General features: G+C 48.1%; 1 protein-coding gene across 3 annotated transcripts in view; it reads left to right on the forward strand.

Annotated features, from left to right (window-relative positions):
- Window positions 1-11,134, forward strand: part of LOC107264932 (MKL/myocardin-like protein 1) — a 116,367-nt gene that overhangs the window by 9,970 nt on the left and 95,263 nt on the right. Inside the window, exon 1 of one of the 3 annotated variants that reach the window (XM_015733749.2) lies at window positions 1,665-3,308. The exons of 1 other annotated variant lie outside the window; for it this stretch is intronic. In XM_015733749.2, coding sequence (XP_015589235.1) covers window positions 3,269-3,308 — 40 coding nt within the window. In that variant the 5' untranslated portion in view covers window positions 1,665-3,268. Of the gene's footprint in view, window positions 1-1,664; window positions 3,309-3,405; window positions 3,425-11,134 lie in introns of those variants that run through there. One more of the 3 variants, XM_015733752.2, reaches the window with a different exon arrangement.

The following is an 11,134-nucleotide window of genomic DNA, read 5'->3' on the forward strand; positions in this document are numbered from 1 at the left end:
TGGGAGTGAAGGCACGACAAGTCTCCTACTCCAAGTCCGGACTCTGTACGGAAATCCTATTGCTGCTACCGACTGATTGACTGACTCTGACTTGACTCTTAGAATAATTACCAAGTCTCCCCGGTACCTAATTGGGCTGATTTGCGAGCTCGTGTTGAGATTGTAAAAAAAAAGATGAAGCATACCAATTGCGTGATGATAGCGCACGCGCTACCTGCTGCGCTCAAGATTATTGCGATACATCCTGTCCGACTGTTTTCTGATCCGACTATGCAATTCTTTTATGGAGCGTCCACAATGGCTCCTATATACTCTTTCTTGATTCTTGACCGCTTTCACCATATACACGCTCTCTCAGGGATACCTCTGTGAAATCGAGAAGATCAACACGATCCCGCGAGTGATGTTGATTGTGAGTTGCGAGTCCCGACTTGGCTATATGGATAACGGAGTTGCGCTTACGCGTGGCCGTTACGCAGCAACTAGCGATCCGGTCAAGTAGTCGAGTATAGTCAAGGAGTGAAGGAGCGACGTTTCGAAGGCCGTTCTAGGCCGTCTGTACCTTGTCGAACGTTTACCAATGATACTTGCACTACTTATTACCGTTTCGTCTCTTTCTCAATTCGTCGTCTTATCTCACTTTGATATTTTTCTTTCTCTCGACTCTCGATTTGTTTATCCCTCTCTTTCGGCTCCTCGCCGATACACACCTGCGCAGTTCGATTTCTTCGATTTCTAAAGTAGAGTCCCCCCCCCGGGCTACGAGAAATCGACCTGGCCTATCGGCAGACTCTCAACGCCTGTACGTAACAATCGTTTAGAGACAAGATATGCTCGCAGGTATATAGCTTTTTTTTGTTTGTTATTAAGTGATGTCGACGAAGACTGTCTAGGACCTATGCGAGAGAGATGTATTTGATGAATTATTGATAAGGATTGGCACTTATCGGATATCGCGTACCGGGACTGTATGGCGGGTAGCTGCTCGGTAGGCGGTGAATCTGTTGTCGTGTTTGGTTTCGAGTGGTGACGGGGGTCAGTACCATGTTGTAATGTGACCATTGGGGTGGGGCTGGGGGACAGGCATTGGTGCCTTGAAAGACGGTCACTATAAAGGCCATCTGTTCGCTTTTAGCGTCTTTATAACGGGATGACGTCAGACATTGCCAGATAAACGCGAGATGGAAGTCGTGCGGACGCCTACGCAAAAGATCTCTCGATCTTTGCTACCGTTTGCTACTCTTCATCACGATCTGCCTTACATTTATATTATCCTCCTGTACCAAGACTGGTCTGTACGTATCTCGTATCTCGTACATCTTTTGCATCTCGAGGACCTATTGCATGCGTCTCTGGTTGCCTAAACTAACCTAATCTAATCTAGCCTAACCTGCTCGCGCCCAGCGAGCCAGCTGAGCTTGCTCGTTCAGCGGCTATGGAGACTCTATAAGAGCCCTGGAGGCAGTGATTGCGAGGATCGAGAGATTCCCAATTGTCGAATGGACAGTGCGTGGAAGGTGGTTGAGGAAGGAAGTGCGAAGATGACGAAGGTGAAGGAAACGTTGATAGGTGGGAAAGCAGGAAGGACGGATGGACGAAGGAAAGCAACAGGCCAAAGCGTCGGCGCATGGGAAAACGTCGTCGACGTACACGGAGGAGGCGTCGGTGCAGTTGGCCCGGCGCCAGGCGTCCCGATGCTTGCCGAGAGGGTGGACCGAGTCCGGCCGAAGACGGCGTCCCGGCGTCGAGCGTCCGTCAGTGCGTCTGTGACATGGCATCAGGGCGCTCCGGCGACGACGCCTTCTGTCGCGCGATATGTGAACGCCCGTGAATTTTTACCGCACTGGATACTCGGTCGCGTACGTCATTATCGGTCATCCCACTTTTTCTTTAGTCCTTTTCTTCTTTCTTTCCTCCCTCGTCTCACTCATTCATTTTCCTTAGCTCAGCGAATCCGGTCGTCCTGACCATTCATCCTTTCCCTTTCCTCTTCGTTTTTGCCACCTTTGACGTCTCGTCACTTACTCGTATGACTGTCGGTCCTTGTCGAGATACTAGGATACACGAGAATGTAAAGGGGACTCGATGGGCAGAAGTTTTCAGTAACTGAGAGAAGATCCGAAGAGAGATGAGAATGCCTGGAGCAAGAGGGAGAGAGAGAGAAAGAGAGTGAGAGTAATCGAAGCGTATTGATCGTGAGTCGAGAATCGCCAATGTGAATGGCCAATGAGGAATGTGCATTGACTAAACTGCTCACTGGCAACTCTTATATATTTACGAAGAAAAATAGAAAAAAAATAAATAAAGCCTCTCGAGCCAAACGAACGAGGAGCTCCTGTCAGACGCGAATAAGATTCCTCGTCTGCGTGGACGCCCAACGACGCCCAACGACGCCCCATACGACGCGCGATCGTCCTTATATATTATCATTCCTATTTGCTGCGAGAGCAATGCGACGAAAGACGATGATCGCGAGCGAGCGAATGTGCGAGTGCACGACTGTCTGATAAGAAAGAAGGAAAAGAGAAGGATAGGGACAGTAGAGCAAGTGAGAAGAAGGAGGACGGACAAGGTGGAAGAAAAGGTGCGAAGAGTGACAAGTCCAGAGTGAGAAACGCTGCATTCCCTTAAAAGAAGAAAAAATTGTAGGAGAGGGAGGGAGACCAAGGATAAGGAAGACAAGAGGAAGAGAGCGAAAAGATACTAGAAAGCGGAACTCCATAACGCGAGAGACACACGAAGAAGAGATACATGCTTGATCGCAAGTGTTACCGAACGTCAATGGCTCATCCTAAGTAGAAAACGTGTCTCACTAGAAATTAGTTAAGGGTGGCTGTCGTTTTCTTTCAATGCGAAGAATGCTCAGCTAAGAATGTCTTAGGGGCGGCTGTCGTATCCTGAAAAAAAGAGACACTGGGTGGTTTCAAAGGATTCAAGGGTTGGGTGTCCCGTAGGGAACAGTGTAAGGCCGAAGGTCATTTCTTTGAAAATTATTCATCATCCCTTATCAGTGTATCCCGCAAGGCTATCTCTAAAGTGTGACCCCCTCCCGAGGAAACTTCTAGAACTTTCTGGGGGCCTCAGAGGAACAAAAGTATCAGAGAGTTTGGGAGGGTATAGACTAGGAGAGAGATAAAGGGTAGAGATTATTAAAATAAAAGGGGTGAAAAGGGAGAAGAAGGGGATAAAAGTGCGTGAAGTGAGGTTCGCGAAGAAGCGCGAGGTTGCCGAGGATGGAATATCGGTGAGGTCACCAGGCCATCGCAGAATGCCTGAGCCCAGGGCGAAACGCTGTAAACACTGTGACGGTACGGATATGCAAACCAGAGAGAAAGTGTGTGAGAGAGAGAGAGAGAGAGAGAGGCAAATTAATAAAAATTGCAAGCAAGCAAGCCCAGGGCGAAACGCTGTAAACACTGTGACGGTACGGATATGCAAACCAGAGAGAAAGTGTGTGAGAGAGAGAGAGAGAGAGAGAGGCAAATTAATAAAAATTGCAAGCAAGCAAACATGGAAGACGTTTCGAGCAGCATTCAATAACCGCAAGACGTGTGCTGCACCTCATACTTCTAACTCTTGCTATATATTTTGTCTTTTTGTATTTCACTAACATTATTAACAAAAATAAATGCTTGAAGTTGTTCTGAATTTTTTCCCATCTATGCTCCCGTGCGTTACCGATATGATTGTTATTTACATAATAATTTTTATTTCCCGTCTAGCCCCCCTCCCACTTCCTCCTTCCGTTTCTCCACTTGACAGCTCATACCTACAGACCTCAACGTTATTTTGATTGTCATGTCTCACCAGTTGATACGATTGAAGTGTACATGTTTATCCGTTTGTTTGTCTGTTGCTGGTCGTTTCGATTTATTGATAGCTTTGGATGTCATAATAAATGTGATAAGGTCGCCTGGCGAGTGAATAAAATGATAGCGGAGGAAAAAATCGAAGAAAGAGAAAGGGACGCAGATACAACGTAAAGTGCGTCTGACTCTTCTCAACCTACTGCACGCGTAATAGGGTAACGTGTTAAGTAGTAGGTAGAAGGATTCGGATGTTTGAGCCCGGGTGGAGTGCACGTTGCATTCCAATCGAGTTGCACCGGCACTGCAACCTCTGCTGCACCGGGTTGTATTTTTATCTCGGGTTATTCACTCCCTCCCCGAGAGTCCTCCGTTCCCTCTGGCAAATAGCGAGAGATACTGATAGAAAGAGTCAACAATCTAGCAATCACGTATACCGATTACACGAATACAAGATAAACTCCGATCATCAATAATTAACGATATCGGTATTATTTTTTTGTTGACACATATCATCACAAACACTCGCCGTTACGTCTCTTCCTCTCGTTCTCTCTGAATTTTAAAAAAATTGGTCTCAGTCAAAGCTAAGCTTGGCAAGGTATACATAGAGAGAAAAGATCATCAGTAAAAATTCATTAAGGCCAACGAAACCATTTACGTTCTCTTAGCTCATGTCGACGTCTCGCCCTGTCTTGACACTCTGTCTCGTTCTATTCCTTTATATTTCTCTAGCCCTCCTCCGACGTATCGCATTCTACTCCGTTGTGTCGTCGGCTGTGCCTATCGCACCGAAGAGTATAAGCCTAGGAAGTAGGGCTCGGTGTTCGCAGATGACGGATGAAGTCGTCGGTATTATTTCGGTGCTCGCGGCCTCACTAATTACGTCCTGCTGCGGCGAGAGGTCGGTGGGTATGGGATGCTGCGAGGATATGATGCGTATATGCATACGCGTAAAAGAGAGAGAGAGAGGGGGGGGGGGGAGAGAGAGAGGGAGAGAGAGAGAGAGAGAGAGAGAGAGAGAGAGAGAGAGAGAAGCAGAGGAGCAAAATAACAGCGAAGCACTCGGAGGGAGCGAATCTCTTTCATCCGTAGGAGAAATTTTTTACTTCCATCTTAAGCTCGCCGCAATCGGCCGAGAATTGCTCAAGTAGCGTCGGACATATGGTGCGTAGATCCGTGAAACATCCGAGCTACGTCTCATCTCGATCAGGAGCAGCAACCGTTTCCAGTCTCATTCCTTCCTCATTCTGAGGAGGATGGATGCACCCTGGTTCCTCTCGACGCTGATGTATGATCTCGCGTCAGCGAACGATTACGAGGAATCTCATAGCGTTTTACCTCAACCTTTCGATCCTGTGAGCGACGTCTAACCGTTATTAACGAGACATTCGGCTGCTCACGTGTATCGGACAGAAAGCCTGTTGGACAATCGTGTATATCGTTAAGGCGGGATTACGCGCTACCCTTGCGTTTCGTTTAAGCGTCAAAGACTGTCGTTGGTATTCCCCCCCCCTCTCTCTCGCTGTTACGCAAGATATTTTTCTTGGTGGCTTTCTATTTTTTAATGCTCCCGAAGGCCGCGGTCAAAACATAAATTCTCGCGTGGGCGCTGACAATTAGAGACGCCGGTCAACCGATGGCAAAAATGTTTATACCCTGTAATACATTAATCCCACGTCATCTAGTTACACGGGGAGACTGATGGTGTATACGTCTCTATTCCTTTAATCCGTTTAATGATAGGTGTACGGAGGAATTTTATGTAGGCTTGAATGAAGGAAGTAATTGTGATTCAGGGTACTTATAGCGAAATGGTAGGCGAGTGGGCTTTATAAAATTGATTTCCAAGGAAAGCCAGCCTCCCTGGACCCGCACGACTCGTAAACACAAAGCCGAGCAGCTGTCGATGGAAACTCAATTCTATATTTAAAGATCAGGCTTGCTTGCGTTAACGCGAGGGCTCGTCTACATCAGGGATTGGTTGGAACAATTGTTTGAGAATATTTGAAAATGATTTCCTTTTTTTTTTTTTACTTTTTAGGTAATTTTGCCATTTTCACCCGAACGGGTCTCAACTTCGTACATAATCTTTCCGAGACCGTCTCGTGACGTCACGAGGCGATTGACGGTCTCTTTGCTTTCTTGGGACCTTCTCATTTGGATTATTTATCGGAATGGTATGCGCCGTGCGTGGGTGCGTTTCTTTCTCTCTTTTTACCTCTTTTACCTTCTTTCTCTATTTCTCAGCCGATACTCGCTCTACGCGAGACTCTGATCGTACGAGATCCCGAGAAAACTCTGGCCCATTTCCAAACGATATCTCACACCTACGAGATTCCACGTTCCCCCCTTATGCCCCTCGTCCAACGTACGTTCTCAAGCAGTTGGTATTATGCTGTTTTCTTCCATAGCTATATGCATTTTCCTCGGTTACTCGTCTCCCAGTACATCCGCCATTCTTACTCGTATGCGTTACGTATGCGCCTTGTTACGGCCTCCGAACACTTTTCCACTCTTTCGCTTTCTTTTTCTCCTTTTTCTCTTCACATATTTCTCACTTCTGTCTTATATCCTTACTGTTTCTTTTTCCCTCTCGCTCCGAGCCACAACATCGATCCCACCCCGGTCGGTCACTGTCGTGTGACTACGTGTGGATCTGCACGCTGCTGGTCTTGCAACTGGTCAGTCTGTTAATGAGATAAAAAATAATGATCGACGCGCGATTTTATTTACGATGATCGATCTATGAAAAGCCTCTAGGTGAATTTCGGGGCAATAATCGTGAGTTAGATTTCCGGTTCCGGAATCGGACGAGGCGAACGAGGACGAACTCGGTGGCAATGCACGTCTTGGCAAGACTCACGTTTTCACGAGGTTTACGTACGGTGCGTCGGAACAGCTGGGGCCACTTTGCACCCAGAGAAATACGGCTAATGGAGGAAGTGGCCCCAGCATGGACGGAAGCCGCGTCATTCCTCCTCCCCCCCTCCCCCTCATGTTCCACGGTTGTAAATATTTTTGTATAATGTATACATATATATGCCTCCTTTTTTTCCTATCAATGTTTGCATATGCTTGGGATACCATTTGCAAGATGGTCATAAGAAATTCGGATCGAGGAAAAGATTCAATGATTTATTCGGCCCTCGTTAACGCGATTGGTATAATTTCATCCGTTTGCGGCCCCCAGTACGTTCAACTCTGGTATTGCTGTACAAACAAACAGACTCCCATGGATCATTGACGGTATCGTATTGGCTAAACATGCGAAACGGAAGTTGGACTGTAACATAATATAAATTTTGTAAAGCATTTCCGGTTGTTTTTCATGGTCGAGCGAAGCTCTGAAATGCATCAACGGGAGACAAGCACAAGAACGTTTAAGGTGTCAGCCTGAAAGACACGCTTCTGTGAAAATTCGCTGTTTCTTAGATCTCCGTAAGAAAGCTTGCAAACGTCTCACAATAAGACTCGTTCTAAGATTAGTAGTTTAGCTAGTACAGTATAATGGGCCGAGGCGCAGAGGAGGGCCGAGGAGGGCCGAGGAGATCAGATGAGACGAGACGAGAAAGAGACGAAGCTCAGCCAGGGGAGGTCGGGGCGCGTCGAGGAGCGTCGGAGTAAATGTTCCCTGAGCCTCCGCCCAGTCCTCCTGTGTATTATCTTAACAATGGAATCTAGAGCGATTCGCTTCTCGCGGACGTTAATTTAAATTTAGGTTGGCTCCACAAATGCCAAGGCTTTTCTTCCTTCCTGCGTGCCAGACTTATATCATACTGCCCACACGTACTTCATCCTCGTTTTATAGCTACGTTGCGTATTCCGTACCTTGCTCAGAGATTTTCTCCTTGGTACCGGAAATTGGTAGGCGCGAGACACGCGGTCCAGTGGAATCGCGAATTTAGTTCTAGGACCGATTCCGTCTTGGCTTGCGCTCTAGGAAGCGGCCTCGTTGCCGCTGTTGTCCTTAATGAGCCAGTCTAGCCCATTTAACTCTCGTTCCTCTTTCCATGCCTAGAACTTCGTTCTTTCACCTTTCACTTTCTCTACCCGCCATCTCTTCCTCCCTCCTAGGGGCCATCCCCTGTCTAGGAAGTGGCATCCTCATCGGCGTCCGAAGCCCACCTCCACCGAATTTATTTCTGTCTAGCGATCGAAGCGACTCGCATCCGTTGACTTGGAACGCCCCAATGCCAATGTTAACCGCAGGGGAGGACGAAATTAACCCGGGTTGCCTGTTGCGCTCGCTTGGGTACGCGTAAACGTGCGCCGGGCGCCGCTTGCTGATTCGTCGGATTGATCTTGCCAAAAAGCTCTCGACTTTGGAAATGTACTTCGGCTTCGTTCGGACTCCCCTTGTAAATAGTGCCATCGTGAACTCGTCTTTTCGGACCCTTTTAGGTTAGCTCGGAAGCGTCTCCTATCTGGTGGCGGTTGTCGATCCTATCTGCAGGCTCTGGAGCTCTTCGCCATGCACATCCGCGGATATTTCCGTCCTGGGTTTTAAGCTTGCAGAAGACGTACGCGCCCCTTCGCCATTCCCCACATGGCCAGACGTCAGCTATGCAACGCGAAGCCACGGTTTTTGTTATTCTATTTACAAGCGTGAACTTAGCGCTGGGACGCTGGATCGCTATCTCTGGGACTTGTTGGACCTTCTGTCATTGTCACTCCTGTCGTCCTTTATGACTGATTGTACTCTTGTTTATCGTAGTTCTCCTTGGGGTGGCTTAACCTGAAATATTGGGCTTTGTCATATCGCTAGGTGGGTGCCCTCTAGGATTTTACATATGGTGCAAAGTCTACGTCCTGGCTTTTGGCTGTCTGGCATCGGTCCCACCCTGACGAAGACGCGACCACCACGTCGACGTAGTTCCGAGTGACTCAGAACGAGGCGAGCCCACATCTTCTCACCTCCTCGCATCTCCACGTCCCTCTGTGCTCCAATGATTTTGCACGAGACACCCAAAGTCTGTCTCTAGTGTAACGGACTAGGCAGAATGAGGGATTGGGGCTCGGGGATGATATCTCAGTCTCCTCGGCTATTTTATTTTGTTTATTAAGATCATCTCAGCCAACCGTACTGCTAGTTACGTTAATATTCGGAAATAACTCGGTGCTCCTCTCTCTCTCTCCCTCCCTCTCACCCCTCTCTCTCCTCGCATGGAATATTTATGAATTTTTCCCGAGGAACCTCTGAATTCGCAGCTGTCGCTATCTGGTAGCACCTCCTATACCCCCTTTAGTCTCCCTTCTCTACCACTAACATCAGATTACTCACGATTTTCTGAGCTTTCCATAGCTTGAGGCACCCTGGAGCCTCGGCTGTGCTTCGGTCGATTCAGCAGCCGATATGCGCAGTCGGACATTCGAAAACTCGTCGAAAGTCACGTAAGCTCCGAAATACGAAAAGTTCTTGTGCTGTTTGTGTTCGTTTCATAAAACTGTCGTCGGGTCTCGTTTGACTACGAACAGAAAGGGTCCTGCTCGGTCCTGCCTATGCCAAGTAAATATTGAAGTAAGGAAGCTCAGGAGGGAGGAGCTAGAGTGAGTTAGGATGCAATATTAATGAACTCTTCCACATATCCATATGGATCTCAGACCTTTTCCCCAACCTCTCCCTGTGTGTCCTGCATAAGGGAAATTTGACTGAGTCAAGCGAGAGCCAAGCAAGAGAGAGAGAGAGAGGAGAGTGGAAGCGAAAGAAGGAATGGGAGAGAGCGAGAGGTCGATTTGTAAGCATGTGCCTGCTTGGACTTCCTTTGGGAGGCTGCTAGCTGCCTGGCAGCCACGTTAGGCTAACTTGGGAGCGCTATTTGCGTCTTGACTTCTTACGTCTTGCATCTCCCAGCGATAGCTTGCGACGTCGACGTCGTCGTCGTCGCCGCCGCCGCCGCCGCTACCGTCGTCTTCGTCGTCTTCATGCTGCTTCTCTTCGTCTTGGTCGTTCTCGCAGCGGTCGGTCAGCAACGCGGTCAGACCGAATTACTGCCTCTGGTGGGCTTGTCTCGTCTCAGTGCTACGGAGACGATAGAGAGAGAGAGAGAGCGAGAGAGAGAGAGAGAGAGAGAGGGAGAGAGAAGCCTTTTTGCCAAAAGCTTCCTCACGTTAAAGGAATGCTCTCTCGCGTTCTCTTGACCACCGGGCAGGGCGAGGCAGGCCATGGCAGGAGGGCAGAGCTCTTGGACATCCACTATAGTAATGGCGATGCTTAATGCTACTAGCGTTTGTGCCTAGTAGCTTAGGCCGGTTACACATGCCAAGTAGCATTCCCGAGAATAATATGTAGCGCCGTGAAATATTTGCCTACAACTCAGCTCACGTCGGATTAGCGAGGCAGCCCTGATTGCACGCCAGATACTCCACTGTCATTTCAAAGAATAATATCGAGTCGCCGCGATAGACACGTGTATCGCGTTTTATTTACAGCTGGACTCTGGAACAACAATATTGCTGTCACTAACTTTCATATCATGCACTGAAACGTGACCACGAGTGCATAGCGATCGTCCATATGATATTACAGATATAAGATCAAACGGATCGGGAAGGAAGGTATAGATTTAGTGAACTTCCTATGTCGACCATGAGTGGGAGCGAGAGAGAGAGAGAGAGAGAGAGGGAGACAGAGAGGTACATAGTCGAAACACAAAATATCGCAAATCTATCTCTCTAGAAAAAAGTAAAGGAGCGATTCGTCAACTTACATTGAAATTCGTGGTGAGTGGCTGGCATGCGTTGCAAGCGTCGTGACGCCGGTGGTATAAAATGTGGAGCGACGGTAAATTCACTAAGGCGACGCCCGCTCGCAAATCACCTCCTATTTCTCCTCCTCGGTCCCCCTCGTTCTCTTATTCGCTCCGATTTCGCTGCGTTTCCGCGAAATCGAGTAAGTGCGTCGGCTCCGACGCCGTAATTCTTACTGGACTGACTTTTTTTTTTTGCATTTTCGCATCTCTAGATACTCATATTTATGTCTATTGGCTGCCGTCGGCCCTTGTCGATGGACTTGCGTCTGGGACATTGGCAACCTTTCCGTTATTATTTTAACATGAATGTTCTGGCTATCCTCCTCCTCGAGACAAATAACAATGGTTATGTAACCTGAACGCCTAATGCGTTACTTGCACAGCGTCCACGAGACTCGAGATTTATACTTTCGTACACGTCGGGGTACCGTGCTGCGCATGCGCGCCTGCCGTGATCTTCTAGACCCTTAATGACGATAATGACAGTGTTGGCTGTTGGTTAGCGATGGCAAATACATGGGAGATAATTAGGAGTATAATCAGAGGGGCCGACTGAGTTGAGAATAGTGGGGAGGG

The sequence above is a fragment of the Cephus cinctus genome, unplaced genomic scaffold (genome assembly GCF_000341935.2).
Source record: "Cephus cinctus unplaced genomic scaffold, Ccin1 Ccin1_scaffold0204, whole genome shotgun sequence".
NCBI classification, from domain to species: Eukaryota; Metazoa; Arthropoda; class Insecta; order Hymenoptera; family Cephidae; genus Cephus; species Cephus cinctus.